The sequence below is a fragment of the Phocoena sinus genome, chromosome 7 (genome assembly GCF_008692025.1).
Source record: "Phocoena sinus isolate mPhoSin1 chromosome 7, mPhoSin1.pri, whole genome shotgun sequence".
Lineage (NCBI taxonomy): Eukaryota > Metazoa > Chordata > Mammalia > Artiodactyla > Phocoenidae > Phocoena > Phocoena sinus.
Genome location: NC_045769.1, coordinates 21,472,545 through 21,495,450, shown reverse-complemented (window position 1 = coordinate 21,495,450; position 22,906 = coordinate 21,472,545). Strand labels below are relative to the sequence as shown.

General features: G+C 38.6%; 1 protein-coding gene across 5 annotated transcripts in view; it reads left to right on the top strand.

Annotated features, from left to right (window-relative positions):
• XRCC5 (X-ray repair cross complementing 5) overlaps positions 1-22,906 on the top strand; it is a 99,462-nt gene that overhangs the window by 2,836 nt on the left and 73,720 nt on the right. For 4 of the 5 annotated variants that reach the window (XM_032637361.1, XM_032637359.1, XM_032637360.1 and 1 more), the window contains exons 2-10: positions 2,074-2,187; positions 5,006-5,189; positions 6,092-6,140; positions 6,592-6,714; positions 9,517-9,708; positions 12,500-12,614; positions 13,978-14,116; positions 16,971-17,083; positions 22,027-22,089. In XM_032637361.1, coding sequence (XP_032493252.1) covers positions 2,074-2,187; positions 5,006-5,189; positions 6,092-6,140; positions 6,592-6,714; positions 9,517-9,708; positions 12,500-12,614; positions 13,978-14,116; positions 16,971-17,083; positions 22,027-22,089 — 1,092 coding nt within the window. Of the gene's footprint in view, positions 1-2,073; positions 2,188-4,420; positions 4,562-5,005; positions 5,190-6,091; positions 6,141-6,591; positions 6,715-9,516; positions 9,709-12,499; positions 12,615-13,977; positions 14,117-16,970; positions 17,084-22,026; positions 22,090-22,906 lie in introns of all 5 variants that reach the window. The other variant, XM_032637357.1, reaches the window with a different exon arrangement.

The window sequence follows — 22,906 nt, the reverse complement described above, 5'->3', positions numbered from 1 at the left end:
CTCCTTTTTGAGCCTTCCTCCCACCCTCCCTATCTCACCCCTCTAGGTCATCACGAAGCATCGAGCTGATCTCCCTGTGCTATGAGGTAGCTTCCCATAGCCATCCATTCTATATTTGGTAGTTTATATATGTCAGTGCTACTCTGTCACTTCATCCCAGCTTCCCTCCCCCTCCGACCATGTCCTCAAGTCCATTCTCTACATCTTCATCTTTATTCCTGCCCTGCCCCTAGGTTCATCAGTACCGTTTTTTAGATTCCATATATGTGTGTTAGCATATGGTATTTCTTTTTCTCTTTCTGACTTACTTCACTCTGTATGACGGACTCTAGGTCCATCTACTTTGTTACAAATAACTCAATTTCGTTCCTTTTTATGGCTGAGTAATATTCCATTTTATATATGTGCCACATCTTCTTTATCCATTCATCTGTCGATGGACACTTAGGCTGCTTCCATGTCCTGGTTATTGTAAATAGTGCTGCAATGAACATTGTGGTGCATGTACCTTTTTTTAAAAAAATAAATTTATTTAGTTATTTATTTTTGGCTGTGTTGGGTCTTTGTTGCTGTGTGTGGGCTTTCTCTAGTTGCAGCGAGGGGAGCTGCTCTTTCGTTGCAGTGCGCAGCCTTCTCATTGCGGTGGCTTCTCTTATTGCAGAGCACGGGCTCTAGGCACGAGGGCTTCAGTAGTTGTGGCATGTGGGCTCAGTAGTTGTGGCTCACAGGCTCTAGAGAGCAGGCTCAGTAGTTGTGGCGCATGGGCTTAGTTGCTCCGTGGCTTGTGGGATCTTCCTGAACCAGGGCTCGAACCCATGTCCCCTGCATTGGCAGGCAGATTCTTAACCACTGCACCACCAGGGAAGCCCACATGTATCTTTTTGAATTATGGTTTTCTCTGGGTATTTGGCCAGTGGTGGGATTGCTGGGTCATGTGGTAGTTCTATTTTTAGTTTTTTAAAGGAAACTCCATACTGTTCTCCAAAGTGGCTCTATCAATTTACATTCCCACCAACAGTGCAGGAAGGTTCCCTTTTCTCCACATCCTCTCCAGCATTTATTGTTTGTAGATTTTTTTGATAATGGCCATTGTGGTTTTGATTTGCATTTCTCTGATGATTAGTGATGTTGAACATCTTTTAATGCGTTTGTTGGCACCCTGTATGTCTTCTTTGGAGAAATGTCTGTTGAGGTCTTCTGCCCATTTTTGGATTGGGTTGTTTGGTGTTTTGGTATTGAGCTCCGTGAGCTGCTTGTATATTTTGGAGGTTAATCCTTTATCAGTTGCTTTGTTTGCAAGTATTTTCTCCCATTCTGCCTACTCATTCTTTAAGGTTCACCCAAGGATCATATCCAGGAGGCTTTTTCTGCCTCCTTACCCGTCCTCTCTCCCTTCCACCAGCCTTGGGTGGATGCCCCTCCTGTGTGCTCTCTTAGTGTCCACTGTATACCTCAGTCATGGAATATTGTGCTGGTATCATTTAAGTGTCTGTGTCCCCTGCTAGAATGGATTTGGTGTCTTAGTCTTCACTTTAGATTCCCAGTTTACAAACTGATTCAAATTATTGGAGTGTATCCTTTTAGCATATGTAGATTGTGACAGTCACCTATTGCCACCAAAATGCTTTCTAACAAACTACACCCCAAGTCAGTGGCTTACGACAAAAGCATCTGTATTCATACTGTGGGTCAGCATATCAGTTGCATTTGGTTTGATGTATAATATTTTTGGCTCAGCTGGGTTGGACTTGGCTCTAGCCTGCAGATTGTTTTCAGATCTACTCCCCATGGATTTGTGCTCAGGCTCAGGCCAGAGGAACAGCAGCTCCTTGGAGCATGCTCCTGTCCTGGCAGATACTTTCTAGCTTTCAGGAAATATCAGGACTATTTAAAGTTTCTCCATAGTGAAAATTTATGTGCCTTACATACACTTTCTAAGTAGAACACCTCCCTTCCCTTTATCACGCATACCCTGAATATCTATGGGTGAAATAAGTAAAGGATATCTCTTTTTCTTTTTTAAATAACCATTAATAACATTTTCTCACATGTTCTTTGGGACTTTTTTTCCAGGCAGCTGTGGTGCTGTGTATGGATGTGCGTTTTGCCATGAGTAACTCTGTTCCTGGTGAAGAATCCCCATTTGAACTAGCAAAGAAGGTGGTGACCATGTTTGTGCAGCGACAGGTAAGATTCACATTGGTCTTGAGCTTGTAACTCGTGGTTTAACTGCTTGTTGCTTCCACTTAATAATGCAAGATGCCACCCTCTTTATGTTGTCCACCCTCAGTGTTCTGGGGAAGCTGAGGGGTTATACTTCCATGTACTCATATGCTACCACTGGAGCCTGATATGTTTTTCTTTTCTCGTTTTGGCTCCTCCACTGGATATTATAACTTTTATCAGAAGCAAGAGGCAATGTGATGTCTAAATGTGGAATCTCTAGAGCCAGATGGCCTGGGTTTGAATCCTTGCTCTGCCATGATACTGACTAACCTTGCAATCTTGAATAAGTCTTTCAACTACTTTGTGCCTATTCCAGTTATCGTTTACTGGTTACAAACTACCCTCCCCAAACTTAGTGTCTTAAATGACCTTAAAAAAAATCATCTCTCATGGTTCTGTGAGACGACTGGGAGTGTGAGTTGGGTGCTTCTCTCTGAGGCCTCTTGTGCAGGTGTACTCACGTGGTGGCCGGTGCTGAGTCACTGAAGGCTCGGTGGGGCTATACGTGCATCCAAGATGGCTCACCCCTGTAGCTGGTAGTTATGCCTTCTGGGGGCTGTGAGCTCAGCTGGGGCTGTCGCCCAGAACCCTTACCTGTGGCCTCTCCATGTAGCTTGGGATGCTCACAGTATAGCAGTTGGTTCTAAAAAGGAGTGTTCCAAGAGTGGGCATTCTAAGAGACTTGCTTATGTGGCTTTGTATGACCTACCTCTAGAAATGCCAGAAGGTCATTTCCACTGCCTTCTATTAGTCAATCAGGTCGCTAAGCTATCTCACATTCAGTGGAATGGGGAGGGGGCGGGAATTAGAGTCCCTTATTGTTTTAAGGGATAGCCTCCAAATACAGGGAGAGAAGGAATGGATGGAGGCCGTCTTGAAGACTCTCTACCACGGTGCCTCAGTGAATATCTCTAAGATAAAGTACTTAGTACTTGACGTATTGTAAATGCTATATGTGTTTTTATTATCATTATTACTACTACTACCATTATTATTAATTTCTGCCCTTTCTACCTGGTCTGACTGCTACTTTTGCGAAGTCCATGAAGTCCTTCATTCACTACTCCTCTGGACACGTCTGCTGTTTTTTCTGGGTGTTGCCTTTTCTCCTGGGCACTGTTACCTCCCACCTGTCATCCTAGATTTTTACAAGTTCTGATAACCTGGAGTCCTTAATATCTCAAAGAAAATGAGGATGCTTCTAACCCCATTCTGGGTTATAGTAATTTGTGTTGGTTGTATTCAAGTAGTGCTGCTGTGCCCTAACGTAGTATAGATTTTTTTAAAAAGGGAAACAGTGCTTTCAGTTTTTATTTTTGGCTCTGCCCCTCGCATGGGAGTTGAAGTGAAATCTGGAAGGCTGGGAGACAAAACCTGGTGCTGCTCCCATGCTGCATTCAAATTTCCTCCCCTCTCCTGACTGAGGTTTTGTTGTCGAACAAGATTACCTTGCCTTAAGATGAATTCTTGTGCAGGAGGCGGCTAGAATTCTAGCTGGCTTGCCCCACTGGCGTGCTGGGAATATTTGAACCCCAGCAGCTGGGACCTTCCCTCCATATACAACTGGCAGTTGCAGCTGGAGTTGTTAACAGACCAAACAGAGGTGAAGAATGACAGGATTCCATCCTCTGCCCATGCAGTGTTCTTTTTACTGACACAGAAGGCTTCTGTTAATAAGTAGGTGGGAACAGGACTGCCTCTTGTGTCGCACGCTATTTCTTGTTTTCATATTTCATTATGGAATGCTTCATAAAAGAAGCAAACTGAGAGTAATATGATGGAAAGCTGTTTTCCCATTGTCTAGAACTACAACAGCCCTAAAGTTTTACTATATTTGTTTGATTTCTTTTTCTTTTTTTTTCTTAAAAAATAAAATGTTAACTTAAAGCCCCTTGTGTATCCCCTCCCAACCCTTTTCTTTCCTCTTCTTCCCCTCCTTTCCTCAGAATTTTCATAGTTATTACTGCACATACTTTATACCTTGGATCTCAGTGTATCTATAAATAATATTTAGTATTGTATGAAGCTCTCAAAAGTGTATGTAATAGTATTATTCAGTACATATAATTCCACAACTTATTTTTCTCAGTCTTTTGTTTTTGAGATTTATTCATGTTGGTAAACATTGAACAAATTTATTCATTCTTTTTTTTTTTACTAGAGTGTAATATTCCATTGTATAAATATTTTTCAGTGTGCTTTTGCATTCTTCAGTCGATGGATAGTTAGTTTTCAGATTGGCCCTGTTATAAACAGTGCTGAAGTGAACTGGAACTTTCTTGTCTCTTGCCTCTTTGTGTACATGTGCAGGAACTTCTCTGCAGTATATATACCTGTAAGTGAAATTGCTGGGGTATAGAATATGAATCAGCAATTTATTTTTAATCTCTGGAAAATTTAAACCTTGTATAGTCATTCCAGAAAGACAGACTAAAATCTTTTCAAATGATACATAATTAGTTTTCACTGGGAATTAGAGTCTGATTTGGGTAGAAGCAAATCAAAGAAACTCATCAAGAGCAGTTACTGCCCTCCCATTCCTCCACCACAAATTGTGCTGGAAGGATGGGAACTGTAGTCAATGAAAAAGTCTGCTTAGAACCTAGGAATTATCATTGCTCATCAGTCCCACGGACCAGTTAGCCCAATATTCTATTGTTGACGGTGGCCCCAGGGACCTGCCATAGGGAGGTATGGTTGTCTTGCTCCCTGAAGGTTAGATATCTAATGGTTTCCAGGTGATATTGTATGATTTCAACCTTCTAACCTGCTTCTCTAGGTGTTTGCTGAGAGCAAGGATGAAATTGCATTAGTCCTTTTTGGTACAGATGGCACTGAGAACGCCCTTGCCGGTGAGGGCCAGTATCAGAACATCACAGTGCACAGACACCTGATGCTACCGGATTTTGACTTGCTGGAGGACATTGAAAGCAAAATCCAACCAGGTTCTCAACAAGCTGACTGTATCCTTTTTGATCCAGAGAAGACTCTTAAGAAATTTCCTTTAATCTGGGGGATTGTAATCTAGTTTGGTGAGGTTCTCTAAGAGTCCTAGCTCTGAGTATGTGGACGTTTTTGGCTCTGAGAACACGGAGGTGATGTGTGTTAGGACTGAATGTGACGTTAACTAGGTTGGGTTGGGTGCCTGGACTCCACACCCTGCAGTAACTTGCTCCTTCTCTGCACTAGTGACATTGAGAGGTTGGGAGGTATCAGAAGGGGGTATATATGTTGACTGTGTGTAGAGGGTTTGGTGGTGGCAATGGTTGGAAATGTTTGGACATAGAGAAGCTATTTTTAGAAGAGTATAGCATTAGCATTCTCCTAGCCTTCCTGGATGGAGGATAATTGTATGCCACAAATCAGACTGATAACCCAGACTGTGAGACTAACAGTTCCTTCCACAGGTGCCCTGGTTTTAAGGGGTTCCTCTTATTTTTCTAAACAGTGGTGCCATCCCTGGTCACTGGGAGGTGCTGCTGTGCTGGGAGTGACTTACAAATGCTACATTATGGCTCACTTCATGTGTAAGAATGGACTGAAATCACAGAAGATGGGTTCTAGATACTGTAAAATGGCATCATAATTTTTCATTAAATGAGCGGAATATGTCAGATTACCTTTTGGTTTATTTCATTTTTCCTGTTTATATGTTTCAGGAAGTGTACTTTGATTTATAACATATATGAATATATGTTAGTGAAATAGACTTGGAAGAAGGGCACTTGGGCAAGTACTTTTAACTCATCACACCGTCAGCCCAGTGTCCACAATTTCCAGCATTGTAGATTTCACTGGAAAAAAGTTGCGTGTTCTTGGGATAAAGGGACTGTTTGGTGTTATCTTCTGCCCTTAACTAGCTGAGTTCTGGATGCCCTCATTGTGTGCATGGATTTGATTCAACAAGAAACTGTGTAAGTATCTCAACTGAAGAGAGCTGGAAATGAGCCTGTCTGTGTGGAATCAGACCATTTGGAAAATAAACCCTTGCAAGGCTATAATTGTAGTACCTGGGAGAGTTGCTTGTACGTACCTCTGTGGAGGCTGGGAGGGGATCCTTTTTTATCGTAGTGACCACATCTTTAACTGAAGTTAAAGTTAGGAAATCAGAGACATACTATTTCCATAATGCTCAGAAATTTTGCCTAAGATGCTCAAAGCATGAGTCATGACTGGGTTGGTTATATGTTTAGTAGGAACCTAGCTGAGCATCAGCAGCACACGGACTTCTGGAATGTAATCACCTTTGTTAGCTGGAGCTAGATTCATTCCTTACGCTTTTTCTGCTCAGTGACCAAGTACATTTGAATGTTTAGGAAATAACTCAGGAGAATGATTTCTTAACATGCTAACTCTCTCTTCTAGAGGAAAGAAGTTTGAGAAGAGGCATATTGAAGTGTTCACTGACCTCAGCAGCCCATTCAGCAGAGATCAGCTGGGTATTATAATTCATAACTTGAAGAAATCTGGCATCTCCCTGCAGTTTTTGTAAGTCCATAAGAATAATATTTGCAGACAGATCTTGTGCTCTTCTAATGCAGTGATAGGACCCCTTCGTAGAGCACTCAGTTCTCAAGAGTCCTCTCTGCTCTGAGTCAGAATCTGTCAAATCACTGACTTCAGCCAACGTTCATTGATTACTCTCTTGTGTTCCAGGAACTCTTCTGAGTTTTGATGATAAAGGGATGAATGTCACGGGGAAACCTGGGAGTTTAGCTCAGTAGCAGATGTTTGCTTGTGCTGTTCTTGGACCCAAAGAATTGAGGAATTAGAGGAATCTTTTAAGGACATTCAGTTCATCTCCTGCCTGCATAGAAGACTTTACCCAAACAATTACCAGATTGGTGGTGTCTTTTCTTAAACAACCTAGAGGACTGTGTCTTAAAGACAGTAGATGTTTTTAGGATAGAGAGGAATGTCAACTTGGGAACAATTTTAAACACGTATGCTTATTTTTAAGTCTTTTTCAGATCTAAAGGATACACACACATTTATAAAATGTAATTTGCTTGTGCATATTTACAGATGAGGTATACAAACTTAGGAGGAAAATATTTTTCACAATTTGTTAGGGAGAGAGTCCCTCCTCCCCCAATAACTTGAATTTCCCCTCCAGGCACTTACTTTATCTTATAGCCCTAACAGAAAGTTCTTTCCACTACATTAATCCTTCCTGCTGCATCTGAAACCTGTTTTTTCTTGTCCTATTTTTGGTAAAAGCAGAGTGGTAGTATAGAATGTTGAATTATTAGGGGCACTCCTTTTTTGGATTGAGAGCCCTACCAAGAAGCCTCCAGCTCTGAGTGGTAAGCCTACAGCTTCTTTAAAATGCCTGCCATGGAGAATTAAGAACCTCTCTTGCATGTACGTACCTCTTAAGACTGCTGAGGGGCAACTCCTTTCTGTAGACTGTAGAAAAATAGTTCAGAATAACCCATCAAGCTGATACTCGATACGACGGTGCTTCAGAGAAATTAAGTGCTTTTTAAGTGACTCTTCTTTTCTTATTGAGTTGAGGTTTTCTCAGCACTTCAAAAGCCCAGCTCGGTTTCTGTTCCCTGTTCATAATCTCAGATGCCTTTACATCCTTGACACATACTGCACTTCTGTCAATGTCATTGGAAAGGGCTACTTTTTTTTATATGAGCAATGCTGTAAAGCAAGCTGAAGACAGAACATAGCCTCTTCTTCCACTTGCTTGTTATTTGACTGGTTGTATTTTTTTCTTGGGTAATACCCTTCTTCCTTTGCTGCAAACTTCTAGCATGCGAAGTAGAGTTTTTGCTCTTATTGTTTGGTGTATCCCATGTATGGTGGATTGTTCTAGTTGGACTGGACCTTCCTGACCCTTCATTTTCATGTTAATCGTCCCTTCTTCCTGGTTGATGCTCTGGAAACAGCAACAGCCTGGTGCAAACCTGACGTGCCGTACCCTGCTTGCTGGAAGCTCTTTTTCATGTAATGCAGGACATGCACATCTCTCATGCTAAGAATACATAGAAAAAATGGAAACATGAAGCTCTGTTTTGATGATAACAAATGAAATGATAAAGGAATCACCTTAAAAATCCACATGGGGTGACCAGCAGGTAATTTTGAGTAAACTGAAAAGATCTCTGAATTTAACTGTTTGGGTTTCCAGGGACAAACTAGGGTGACATGCTACAGTGGAAAGAACCTTGCTCTTTCAGTCAGATGACTGAGTCTTTGCTCAATCACTTATTAGCTTTATTAGCTATACGGTTTTGGCCAAATTATTTCATTTCTGTAGCTTCCGTTTCTTTTCAGAAAATGGAGGTAGAAATCTCTATCCAACTAACACATAAGGATGAAATGAGATTGTTTATATAAAAACATTTATAAAGTGTCATGTAGAATATTACCATAAAATGTGTTTGGTTGGTTTACTTTTCAGTTTGTATATTGATTATTGAATATTCCCATGACTGGTAACCCCACTCTAGTTTTAGTCTCATTTCAGTCAAACAACTGGAGTGAAACACAGGAACAAAATTGGTTTTACTTATTTCTAGCAATTAACTGGTTTCTGTATAGGAATTCTCTATCTGAAATAATGATGACGACATTGTTTGAGTTTTAAGTATTTTATACACTTTCTCTTATTAATCTTTATAATAATCTTGAGAGATCATTAATGGGCATTTGTTTGTTTATTTTTGTCTGCCTAGAATGTCACCCAGCCTTTTTCTAGGAAGCGTTCCTTCCTACTTTTTAACTTCATGGCTTGAATGAGAGCTGACATCTAGATCTGGCTCCTAGGCTACCACTAATTCCTGGTTTTTTGAATTGGAGAGTAGAGGGTTAAACCCTCAGTCCCTCTTTGGTAGTGGAGTTGGGCATTATGAGCTTGAAAGTGTTCAGAAACAATGTGGAGGAAGCCAGTCTGAAAGAGCGGGGCCAGCATAAAGGCAAATGAAAATGAAATATGGAGATAGAGAGTGGGAGGGTCACAGAATCCTTGTGGTGTTTGAGACTCTGGGTCTAGTCATCCTAAGGCCATGTGCAGCCTTGCCCTTTCAATTATTTTGTTATGTTAAGCCAATAAATTACCCCCATAAAAGCCAAACCAAAGAGACTTCGGTCACTTGAAACTGATAGAATATTGGTCAAGGTAGATAGTGCCATTTGATGGTTGAGAAATGTAAAGCTCAGAGAGGCTGACTGACCATTTTCTCATAGCTAGTGAGTGACAGTCACAGAATTGGAACCCCGTTTATTATTTGGCTTCAGAGCTTTTCTTCTTAAGTACTTCTGGTCTTTTCCTGATAGTTTGCCTTTCCCAGTTGGCAAGGAAGATGGAACTGGGGACAGAGGAGATGGCAACTTGCTCTCCGACCACCATGGGTCCTCCTTTCCTCCAAAAGGAATCAGTGAGCAGCAAAAAGAAGGTATTCGGATGGTGAAAAAGGTGATGATGTCTTTAGAAGGTGAAGATGGGCTGGAGGAAATTTATTCCTTCAGGTAAGACATGAAAGCATTGTTTACAACTTTCAGTTGTAAGCATATTAATTTTTCTTCTGATCAGACGGCTCCCTAATGCTTTTCCTTTTCTGGGCCACTTTTGAATTAGCAGTTATACTTTAGTATTTCAATTTTTATTAAAGAAATGGTGCACCAGCCCCTAATCCCATTTTTTGAAGTTTGCATGGTTGGTGCAAGATTTCTTATTTATTTGCAAGACTATGTCGGTAGAGTTTGGAAATACATAGATATAACGAACGATCTAACAAGTCAAATTATAAAGGATGAGGTAGTAGATTTCTTCTTTATGCCGAGCTTGGGGCACATTTCTTGGGCCCTTCCTTGTCATACACCTAAAAAACATTCTTAATTATAAAAAGTGGTGTTAGATCTGAGATAATACTTAATATCCTCTAATCTTCTGATTTAGGTTTTAGGAGGCAGTATACTATAATATAGAGATTTTTTAAAAAAAACTTTTGGTCTCAACATAGTTTGGTCAGGCAAAAACAAATCAAAACAAAGCAAAACCCCCAAATATTAAGAATTTACAACCTGTTTATTCCATGTGGGCTTTGTAAAGGCAAAATGATTTAAGAAATGTGAAATCCCTGAAGTACCATATAACGATTAGTCAAGCTACTTTTTTTGGCCATCCAATTAGAGACTGTGGGAGAGATGATCTCCTTTATCTGTATTATTCTTGGTTGGAATTGGATATATATTTTGATCAAAGAACCTGAGAGGGGTCCATAGCATCTAGAACGGTGTGTATTTGAAGGGCCTGATTTGGTAAAAGTGGCAATAGAATACCACACTGTATGGCTGTGGAGTTTCAAATCCTCAGGGATACTGCTACTTGATGTTAAAGAATTAATTCCAGTTTATTAATAAATACACAAAATACAAGCATTTTAAGAAAAGTTCTTAATTGAAGTAGAGGTTCAGTTGAAATAAAGGTTAAACAGTTAGGATTTTTTTGAGTAGCAGTAGTGTGTATCTGCTCTACTTTTTATTCTCAATCACAATTTTCAAATATTTCTGGTGAGCTATAATTGATAAGCAATCAGCCTGCTTTTCTAAACATAGATACTATTGAAAAATTGCAGGTAAATGGGAATTTTAGAAATTGAACTGTAATTTCCCAAGGGGTTGTCAAAGGAGTCAATGAAGAATCCTGTAAAGTGATGTTTCTTTGCCATAATATGTGTTCTAATTGTAATACATGCAAATATGTGTTCCTAAATTATTGTTCTTTCAAATTTGGATATGGCTTTCTCTAACATGGGAATACATGTCTAAAGCTAACATATTCACCATGATATTGTAAAGAAGAATATAGGCCAATAAAATTACCTAAAAAAGTTTCTTTTCCTGTAACATAGCAAGGAGGGAAATTACTATGTGCTGTCCTAGCCATTTGAAGTTACTTTGATTTTAGGTCTGCCATGAAGGTGTGGATCAGAACTTTGCCATCTGATACAGTAGCCATTATCCACATGTGGCTATTTAAATTTATTAAAATTAAATAAAATTTAAAACTTAGTCTGTCAGTCATAGTAGCCACTGAGTTAAAGAGCTCAGTACCCTATTGGACAAGAATAGTTAGAAATAGAATACTTCCCTCATTGCACAAAGTTGTACAGAACAGCCCTGGACTAGACTTATCCTCATCTAGAAGACATTAGAGGAAGATAACTTGACTTCTAATTGGGGAGCTTCAAATCTGCAGAACTCATCCAGTTGTTCTCAGATGTTACATATAAGAGGCTGGTCTTTAGAATTTCCCCTGGAACAGAATCCAAACCTCTTGATGGTTTTAGACGTGACTCATAATCAGACTAGCAATGTCCTATGAGACAGGTTAGACCTGGTTTCAGACCCATTCATTCCTCAGTGAATACAAAGCCAAGGTGTACCGTAAGCTTTGGAGCAGGGTATCAGGTAGAATATCTACTATTCATTGTAGATTATTTCTGAAAATTGGAGTCTCTTGAGGCCTCTTTGTCCATAACTCTGGATAATGTCAGATAATCCTTAGTGAATACCACAAATTCCACCTATCTCCTATGATTTTCTCTGTTGTGTTTGATTAGGAACCAGATGAAAATAGAACTGATCTTCACTAGTATTCAAATGAAGTAGCCCTCTGCATTGTGTTTGCTACTTCCCAATTCCCTTTCCCTATGCAGTGAGAAACCTACCTGCTTTAAGACTGAGTGTGGACTGCTAAATTCCTTTATCCCATGGAGAGTCATTATTTAATTCTCTCCACTGTGTGCATATACTTACCATGTCTTTTATTTAAGAGAATGGAAATGAGCTAAAGAATTGCAGCGTTGTGAACAGTGATGATACAGGATGGAGCCCACCCTTTGATATCTTAGAGCAGGGCTTTTTGTCCTCAGGTCCATGGTTTTCAGGGAGCTGGTGTATGCAAACACATTTATGAATGTGTTTTTATCACATCCTCACAGTGTCCTTGGTCCTGAAAAAAAAATGTTAAGAACAACTGGCCAAGTTGAAGAAAAGATTGAATAGGGGGAAGGTAAAGATGTTCCTTTTCACCTATCAGTAAAGGAATTCAACTCCTTCCTCCTAAGCCAACTCATTTGTATTCTGGCTCTCTCCCAACTGATGGTCGCCACGAGTTTTCCTTGCCATCCCCTGCTGTTCTTCTCTTTATGATCAACAGCATCTCACTTCTCATTCTGGACAACTAAATGCAATATCCAGCACAGGTTAACATTTTTAAAATTGCTGCTTTCATAATACATTTTTCTTTATTAAGTGAGAGTCTGAGACAGCTGTGTGTCTTTAAGAAAATTGAGAGGCGTTCCATGCCCTGGCCCTGTCAACTGACCATTGGCTCCAATTTGTCTATAAAGATTGTGGCTTATAAATCGGTAAGTGGTAGGTACACATTTTTAAAGAAATGTTAGCAGGCAGACAAATATGCTTATATAAGGAACTGACAGTTCGTGTGTGGGTTATTCAAAACCATAATTACTGCTTCTCTAACTGCTCTCCCTGTTCATTTCATCTCTATTTAGCTTTTATGTAAAAGGCATGCTAACAGAGGAAGTTTTAAGAATTGTCTATAATAGGGACTTCCCTGGTGGTCCAGTGGTTAAGAATCTGCCTTCCAATGCGGGGGACACAGGTTCGATCGCTGGTCAGGGAACAAGGATCCTACATGCCACGGGGCAACTAAGCCCGCGTGCCGCAACTACTTTAAAAAAAAAAAAGGAAAAAAAAAAGAATGGTCTATAATAGGGGTTGATTCCCTCCTTTTTCTCTTTCTCTCCATTGACAATTGATTGTTAATCATGAGTTTCAGGTCTTTCTCTTTTTTTTTTTTAAAGAAAGAAAATGAAATGCATTAAGTTGTATCATTGTGGTATTATAACAGAAATACAGATACACACCAGAGTTCAGTTCAGGGTTTTGAAAACTCAGTCACATCTAATTTAGTTGTTAATGATCTGGTAGTAACAGCATCTAAGAAATATCAAAAGATGTTGACTTGTTACTGTGAAATAGCCTTTTGTAACATGTACATTTGTACGTAATAGTATATTTTCAAAAATGAGTTGCTTTTGGTAATTATTTGATGAAATTCCAGTTTGAGTATGAGTCTTGGATCCATGCCTCCGCATGACCTTCCTTGTCTTTTTTCTTTAAACGCACAAAATAAATATATAAAAACATTTAAATATATAAAATGTACAACATATACAAAAACATGTTGTTTTATATATTCAAGTGTTTTTTTTAATATTCAAGGACTTAATTCCAAAACACCCTACATGCATGAAAACCGTGGAGGTACTTCAAGGCCTAGAATAGTGTCCCTGGGAATGAGAATACAGTCTCTTTCCTTCTTTTTTCCTAGTTACTTTTTCATATTTCCTTATTGATTTCTGAATACTGATAGACTGCTTTCCCCTTTCTCGTGTGTTGGGAAACTGTGGTAACAAAATGTAGGGCCCTCTTTTGTTGGACAGTCTGAGGGTTTTGTATAGAAAGTGTTTGAATATATACAAATATTCATATTTATCTGTGGATTACCCTTGGAAAATAAAATGTAGAAAGAATTATAAAATAAACTAAAATTTCCACAGTAGGCAAGAGACAACAAACCAATGTAGCTGGAGTCATTCTTTTGGATTTTTTTCTGTAAAGCAGAGAGTATATTAGGTTTTCATCTTTTGTCCATCTGAATCATAGCTTTTCTTGTTTTCCCTTTATTTTTCTTTTGGAAATCAGATTCTACAAGAGAGAGTTAAAAAGTGTTGGACAGTTGTGGATGCAAGAACTCAAAAAAAAGAAGATATACAAAAAGAAACAGTTTATTGCTTGAATGACGATGATGAAACTGAAGTTCCAAGAGAGGATACTATTCAAGGTATTATTATGCCAGTGAGAGTTTCACTTTTGCCTAGAAAATTTTCTTCAAGATCATAGGAGGCAGGCTAGGTTTTGTATTATTATTTGTCTAGAGACACAACTATATGAGGGGATCATGAGACACTGGATCCTTTAGGTCATCTGTTGGGTCTCAGGCAGGATGGTTCCGAGGCAGGAGTATACTCGGGCATTCAGTCTCTCTGGGTTTTAAATGTCTCAAGTGACAGGACTTAATACTTGGCTTTGTTTTAAAGTTTGAAACTCACTAGCTAGGAAAATGCTTATATTAACATGGCCGAAGCAAATTTTTTGTTTACCTTTTATTTCCATAGTGATCATTTTTCTGAGTGCCAATTTCAGGTCTTATATCCTGCCTGTTTAGCTCCCTTAAGGTAATTTAGGGGATAAGAAAAATTATTTGTGTTTGTTATATTGCCTTATGTTCACTAGGATCTTTAGAGTTGTACTTCATATATTTGTACCCATTGGCTCTGTGTAGTGTATTTAGATGGCATCTCTATCCAGAGGGCTTAGAAGCTAGCTGAGGGTGTCTGAGTGTTCAAGAGCTAAAATGATAAGATACCAAATGATGGTTAAGATAGAAACCAGAGTCTTTATATAAATCTATCACCAGACTATGTGCTACTCAGTATAATTTTAATTTGCAAGCCTTAAAAAATTTCCTTTCATCTGGGGCACTGCGTTGCAGTATTTGCATATTTATATGTTTTGCAGGGGTCTTGGCGGGTGGGAGAGTGATTAAAGGTAGTGGTGGTCATGACCCCTTTCTTTCTTCTGATGGATTAGAATGTAATAAACAACCCACAATCTCTACTAATTCTTTAATTCAACTCAATAGCATAGTGTGGTTAAGAACAGAAATTTTGGAGTCAGACCTTGGTTAGAATCTTGGCTCCATTACTTGCTTGTCATTTAATCCTCGTGTAATGACTGGCTCATAGTAGGAAGAATAGTGTGATTAAGGGCATAAGACCGGGAAAGCAGAGGGCCTTCTCAGTGATACCAAGTAGTTGGGTAAGGTGTATTGGGCATATGCAGATTCGTACTCAGGGTAGTATCTAAAAGACAATCTGCATTTTCTCTTTTAATCTTCACAACAACCAGTGAAGTAGGCACTCTTGTTTCCATTTTACAGATAAGAGAATTGAGATTGAAAGACATTCATTAACATTTGCAAAATCTCATAGTTAACAGGTAGCAGAATTTGAACCCAGGGCTGCAGGAGTCTGTTTCTACATGCTATTCTGAATTAGGAAGGGCTTTGAATGATACGCTGAAGAGTTTATGCTTGATTTTGAAAGCGCCATGGAGCTGTTTATAATTTTGAGGAGCAGAGTGTCATAGGGACTGTGTTTTAGAAAGATTAATAGGACATCTGGGTATAGGATGGATTGGAAGGAGAAGGGACTAGAGATGGTACCAATTCTTTCGGTTGCAAGCAAAGAAAGCAGCTCTGGTTGTCTTCGACAGAAAGCAAACATATTGGTAGAGCAAGGGAGAGGGAAGAGTTAAACATTGTTTCAGTTCGAAGAGCATAGATGGGCAGCTTTTCTCTCTTATCTTTTTGCAGTTACCCACATACTTCCTTTGCCTGTCTTCCACTTTCTATCCCCTAATATGTAGAGTTCTCTTTTTCAGATAGCGGGACTAGTTTATGTGAGCAAAGGACTATGGTCATATTTGTAGTCTGTTCTCTACTCTTTGCCATGTACAAAAGTTACAGTTATTGATTTGCCCTGTAAAAGATGAGCCAGAAAACATAAGACAGTTTTAATTAGAAGTTTTAGGTTACTCTTAAACGATTCAAGTAAGATGTCTGAAAAAACATTGGGTTTAGATACCACTCTTAATCATGTGCCATACATTTCCCTCTTAACTTCTTGTTGAAATTTTTGTTTATATCACCAGCTTTTCTTAAAAGACATATATGAAAATAGAAATGCATTTGTTTTTAATTAAATACATGGCATGTGCAGAGTGAGGGAACTAATAAACACTGGATCACAGAATCTGCCCCCAAACACACAAGTTTCTTTGTTTCTTGGAGTAAAGATGCGTATGCTTTTCCTTTTCATCTATTCAAGGTCATAATCCTTGGATTTTGCTGATCTTTCTCCCCATTAAACATATAAGACTATATAGTGAAAGGGCATGACCTTCCACAGAGCAGAGAGGCCCTGGAACAGGGTTGGAGTTTTTTTAAGGAGCCAAGAGCCTATATCTGTAATAACCTAAGTAATCAAAAAGAAAAAAAAATAGACAATCCAATCCCAGGAATAAAATAAATTTAAATGCAGAAAAATATCCAGCTTGTCAATTGAATGTTTCTAAATAGAAAAATTTTGGCTTCTTCCGTTAGGCATTTGTATATCTCCAGCATCCATTTTTGAGAACATTTTGTTCTGAAAATCCTATGGGCACATTTCTCTGTGGGTCTCCAGGTTTCTAAATAAATGTGTTCTTGTTATTATGTTTACAAGTCATGACTGTACTTTAGTCAACCATGGTTTATCTCTGGAGGATAACTAGTACATTGCATTTGCTACATTCTTCCTTCTAGGATGGATAATCATTAAGGTAAACTAGATTGCAGAATACACTACTTAAAAAGCTGTAATTAGATTTTAATTGTCCCTGTGTCATATATGTTTGTGGATCTGCCGCTTCTTTTTCTGCAGTGATCACAAGGGGCAGAAATTTGATTCCGGCAAACAGTATATGGAGGCTTGATCGGAGTGTGCGTGTATCGTTGATGTATGTATAGGGCCAATTTCAGCTTGTAGAAAATGAGGCCCCATACGCTTAACAGATGCTCTTCTCTTGTTCTTTAGGGTTCCGCTATGGGAGTGATATCATTCCTTTCTCTAAAGTGGATGAGGAACAAATGAAATATAAATCGGAGGGGAAGTGCTTCTCTGTTTTGGGATTTTGTACATCTTCTCAGGTAAAGCACGTATTTGTCTACTAATTGTAAACAAAACAGATGAGCTTTTTTCTCATTATTTGAGATGGTGTGCTTTGGATTGGGCCTGTTATTTATAATATGTTTTTTTCACTTTTAGTTTTTCTAAAATGTAGTCTGGCGTGCTGCTATCCTTGATTTTTGAAGGTTAAAAATCAAGAGGTAGAGAAGTTGGCATAAGAAGTGAAAAGTCACTTCTTAACTTTGGTGTCGGTCATAGCTCATAGTAGCCTTAAAGAACCAGCATCCAGTTCTTTGCTATTGTATTGCTTTCTCTAACTGTTACGTGTACTGGAGTGTTTTACAGGAGTCAGGGTCTAGTTGGGTTTTGAATGACCGTAGATTTCTTAGAATATCATTGATTTATGCTAGTCACCCTTCTTCTCAACGCCCAACAAAGAGATCTAGGATACAAAAATTGTTCATTAGTCATATGCTTTTTAGACGGCAATACAGATCTACAAAAGAGACATAGTGGAAAATGCAGTAACTTACTGAAGGCTGTGGATACCATATACTATCCAAGAAAGAGTCATTAAAGATTCCCAGCAGTCTTAGATGAAATGTTCTTGAGGTAGGCAACCAAACAGAATGAATAAGTAGAAAGTGCATCTTTTCAGGCTCTATAGGGATGAAGAGATTTTTGTTGGTTCTAGAAGAACTCAAGTGAGAATTAAAATAAAAATAAATATAACCCAATATACCAGATTTAAATTTCTTCATGTTGCTCCAGCACGCAGTCCCTGTATAATTCAGCGTTAGAATAATTCAGTGAGGTGGGGAGAATGTTTTCCATCATATGCTCAAACTGTTAGATACAGAATAATTCAGTGAGGTGGGGAGAATGTTTTCCATCATATGCTCAAACTGATAGATACAGTTTTAAGACTCATAAACCAAAAATTGAGAGTATTTACTTAAAGTCGATACAGTTAATGGTGAGAATAAATACCTTTTGGAAGTTGAGTATCTCTAACAGTTCTCTAACAAATTACACTAAATGTGCTTTTCTTTAAAATTATTCACTTTGGGAGGTATATAAACTTAAAATTTTTGGTTCTTAATGTCAGTGCTTATGAGTCTTTTCAGTGAAACAGAACCTCCATTCAGACCTATTTGTAGAAACTGGCTTATTGGGAACTGGGTCTGCCTAATTCCAGATAAGCAGAAAAGATCTAGCCAAAACTCCTATAACTGTAATTTAGGACTCAAAAAACAAATCATCTGTGCCATGGTAGGTGTGGGGACCTATTTAGTTAGATGGCAAAGCAAGAAAAAGTGAGCTGAAAAGGTACGTTTTCCATTTTAAAAGATTTTTATTGACTTAAAATTAACTTTTAAGTCATGAAGTGTTTTCTAAACCAACTTTCTGTTGTTTTTAAGCTCTAAATTATTTTTGTCTTAAGTGTAATATCAGACAGGTACAATAAAGATAGTCATAATAGCTACCATTTATTGAGTGATTATAATATTATAATCAATATACTAACCACTTTATATAAATTCCCATTTAATTCTTATTACAGTCCTCTCAGGTAGGTGCCGTGATATGTATTTTATACACTAGGATATTGAGGTTCAGCACTGTTAGGTAATTGGCCCAAGGTCCCCAGCTAGAAGGTGGTAGAGATGGGTTTTGAACCAGGTCTCTCTGACTCCAAAGCTATGCCATTAATCAGCTATAATCTGCCCACCAGATAGACAGGCTCATTTTTGAATAGTCTAGTTTTTACATACCTGCTTTTGTGTATTATGTTAACAAATGCATACACGTCATCTTAAGAACAAGGTTTTTCCATATCAACTAAGGTAAAGTATAAGTATGTACCTTTTAATAAACTAGTAATTAGCTTTAAATTTAAGATCACATAGTTTTCCAGATTCCCTTAATCTGAGGGACACTAATATTTCTGGATTGAATTAGTGTGAAACTTTTCATAATATAAAATAGGTTTTTTTTGGTTTGGAATTTTTTTTTTATGAATTATGAATTACTCTTCTCTTTTAAACTTTCAGGAGTCCTTTTTTTTTTTTTTTTTAACATCTTTATTGGGGTATAATTACTTTACAATGGTGTGTTAGTTTCTGCTTTATAACAAAGTGAATCAGCTATACATATACATATGCTCCCATGTGTCTTCCCTCTTGCGTCTCCCTCCCTCCCACTCTCCCCATCCCACCCCTCCAGGCTGTCCCAAAGCCCCAAGCTAAAATCCCTGTGCCTTGCGGCTGCTTCCCCCTAGCTATCTACCTTACTACGTTTGTTAGTGTGTATATGTCCATGACTCTCTCTCGCCCTGTCAAAACTCACCCTTCCCCCTCCCCATATCTTCAAGTCCGTTCTCCAGTAGGTCTGCGTCTCTATTCCTGTCTTATCCCTAGGTTCTTCATGACATTTTTTTCCCTTAAATTCCATATATATGTGTTAGCATATGGTATTTGTCTTTTTCTTTCTGACTTACTTCACTCTGTATGACAGACTCTAGGTCTATCCATCTCATTACAAATAACTCAATTTCATTTCTTTTTAAGGCTGAGTAATATTCCATTGTGTATATGTGCCACATCTTCTTTATCCATTCGTCCAATGATGGGCGCTTAGGTTCTTTCCATCTCCGGGCTATTGTAAATAGAGCTGCAATGAACATTTTGGTACATGACTCTTTTTGAATTTTGGTTTTCTCAGGGTATATGCCCAGTAGTGGGATTGCTGGGTCATATGGTAATTCTATTTGTAGTTTTTTAAGGAACCTCCATACTGTTCTCCATAGTGGCTGAACCAATCCACATTCCCACCAGCAGTGCAAGAGTGTCCCCTTTTCTCCACACCCTCTCCAGCATTTATTGTTTCTAGATTTTTTGATTATGGCCATTCTGACTGGTGTGAGATGATATCTCATTGTAGTTTTGATTTGCATTTCTCTAATGATTAATGATGTTGAGCATTCTTTCATGTGTTTGTTGGCATTCTTTATATCTTCTTTGGAGAAATGTCTGTTTAGGTCTTCTGCCCATTTTTGGATGGGGTTGTTTGTTTTTTTGTTATTGAGCTGCATGACCTGCTTGTAAATTTTGGAGATTAATCCTTTGTCAGTTGCTTCATTTGCAAATGTTTTCTCCCATTCTGAGGGTTGTCTTTTGGTCTTGATTATGGTTTCCTTTGCTGTGCAAAAGCTTTGAAGTTTCCTCATGTCCCATTTGTTTATTTTTGTTTTTATTTCCATTACTCTAGGAGGTGGGTCAGAAAGGATCTTGCTGTGATTTATGTCATAGAGTGTTCTTCCTATGTTTTCCTCTAAGAGTTTGATAGTTTCTGGCCTTACATTTAGGTCTTTAATCCATTTTGAGCTTATTTTTGTGTATGGTGTTAGGGGGTGATCTAATCTCATACTTTTACATGTACCTGTCCAGTTTTCCCAGCACCATTTATTGAAGAGGCTGTCCTTTCTCCACTGTACATTCCTGCCTCCTTTATCAAAGATAAGGTGTCCATATGTGCGTGGGTTTATCTCTGGGCTTTCTATCCTGTTCCACTGATCTATCTTTCTGTTTTTGTGCCAGTACCATACTGTCTTGATTACTGTTGCTTTGTAGTATAGTCTGAAGTCAGGGAGCCTGATTCCTCCAGCTTCAGGAGTCCTTTCAATTTGCCTTCTTCCATGTTGTCAGTGTTCTGGGTATCTAATTATAGGATGGATCAGAATTTCCCCAAATGTCTGGCTGTCCTTTGAGAAGTCATTTAGGTACCTTAGGAAAAGGTATCATTAACTGTTCTTGAATCAGTCAAGAACTATTACAGATTCTAATAGGAGAGCAAATAAATCTATATGGATGTAGCAAACTGAAAATATAAGATTATTCCCATATTTTTTCAAATAATGGTTTTCAGATGGGGAATGGAAATGAAGATGGAGGTATTTGGCTTATATGGGCCTCACCCCCACACCTTTGGGACTCAGTTTTCCTGAGCTACTGTTACTATGAAAGTGCTCACAATTTCTCAGCTTAGAGTTGGGAGGGCAGAAAAAATATTTGAGAAGCATTGCCTCTCTTACGACACATTCTTATAAATACACTCCAGGCTCAAGATGACCTAGATCGAAGAGAAGTTGATCTTGGTTGATAGAAGCAGGTGGTTATAATATTAGGAGCTCTTAGTATTCATCTTCTAGTCTTTGACTCCTCTGATACTGTGCTAGGTGAGTAATTTAAAGGACACATCGTACTCTAGTCTCTGCAGTTCATCAATGCCTTGTCATTGCTCTTAGGATGAAGTCCAAACCACTTAACTTTGCTCATAAGAGACTTCATGATCTGATCTTTGCTAATCTCACTCATCTAACTTTTCAGCTTTCCCCCTTGCACTGTGGCGCTGCGCTACTCCTAAAGCAGTTCCCCAAATGCACTATGTGTTTATGTCACTCCAGACTTAATCACACTGTTATCTCTGCTGAGGACACTTGTGCCAGACTTCCATCTTAGTTCCTACCCATCCTTTAAGTCTTGACTTAGGTGTCACCATTTGCAGAAGCCTTCGCTGACACCTCATGACTAAGATAGCTGCCCTTCTTATGTGCTCTTGTAGCGCTGAACTATAATACTGTACTCTTGTGGGCTGGTAGCACTGTCTGGTAATACTCCACCGCAGTTAATTTCGTATTTATCTACACTCCTCAAGACAAGGCTACATCCTATTCATTATTGTGTTTATAGTGCCCAGAACAATGTTTGACATAAACTAGGCACTCATATATTTGTTGTGTTTAAGTGATTTGAACCTCAAATAGTAAGTTGTTTCTAGTACCTGTGAATGTTTTCCAGTAAGAGCATTTTGAATGTAATTTCCTAGTAATGTGTGGCATTATGGTTTTTTGTGTTACTTATTTTGGATTGAAACCAGTTCTCTTCCTCACTTCCTCTTGTAGGTCCACATGAAATATTTTATGGGAAATCAAGTTCTAAAGGTCTTTGCAACAAAAGATGATGAGGTGAGTTGACAGTAGGTCTTTGAGGTAGTGCCATAGAATTGAATTGTCACTTTAAGTGAGTTGTTTGGGGCTTTTATAGTTTAAAATGACATTAATTCTTGCAATAGCAGTGGGAAAATTCACTGACCTTTAACTCTGAAAATGGAGAAATAATAAATGAATTTGTCATAGCATGAGCACAAGGCCTGAGGACATAGTTCTGCAATTGGAGATCAGGTGAGTATTAAAAACAAAAACATTTGAACAAATACATTTAAGTATGGGGATCTCATGGTCACAGGTTCAGGAAGGTTGGGGTCAGGTAAACATTTTCATTTTCATAAACAGAACATTTAGTGCTGGCTTAAGCCACCTGAAGATGAGCTTCACTGACTCACGGGACTACTTCCATCATTGAGAAATTTGTCTTATCCCCGTTACCTCTTTCTTTTCATTATTTTCTTACATCCCCAAGAGATTCTGTTTGCAGGTTGGTTTCTGCCTAGCTAACAACCCGTGACTCTTGCATCCTACACTCACACCTGCCCTCTCTATAAATATTTTCTATGTAGTCTTCAAGTAAGAACTTGTTATTTCCTTGGAGATTTTGATGTTAACTGGAAGATTACCATCCAGTGTCTGTTTAAGACTACTTAGGTCTCCATGTTCCAGAAGTTACTTGCATTTGGAACTGGTAAACTGGATGTAGATGGCTTGTTTGGGGTCGGGGGAAGGGTGGTGATATAAGTGATCTAGTCCTCTTTTTCTCCTCACTTCTGAAGGGTAGCTGGCTGCTGATTTAGTGAATGGATATGCCATTATTCTATTAGAACAGTAA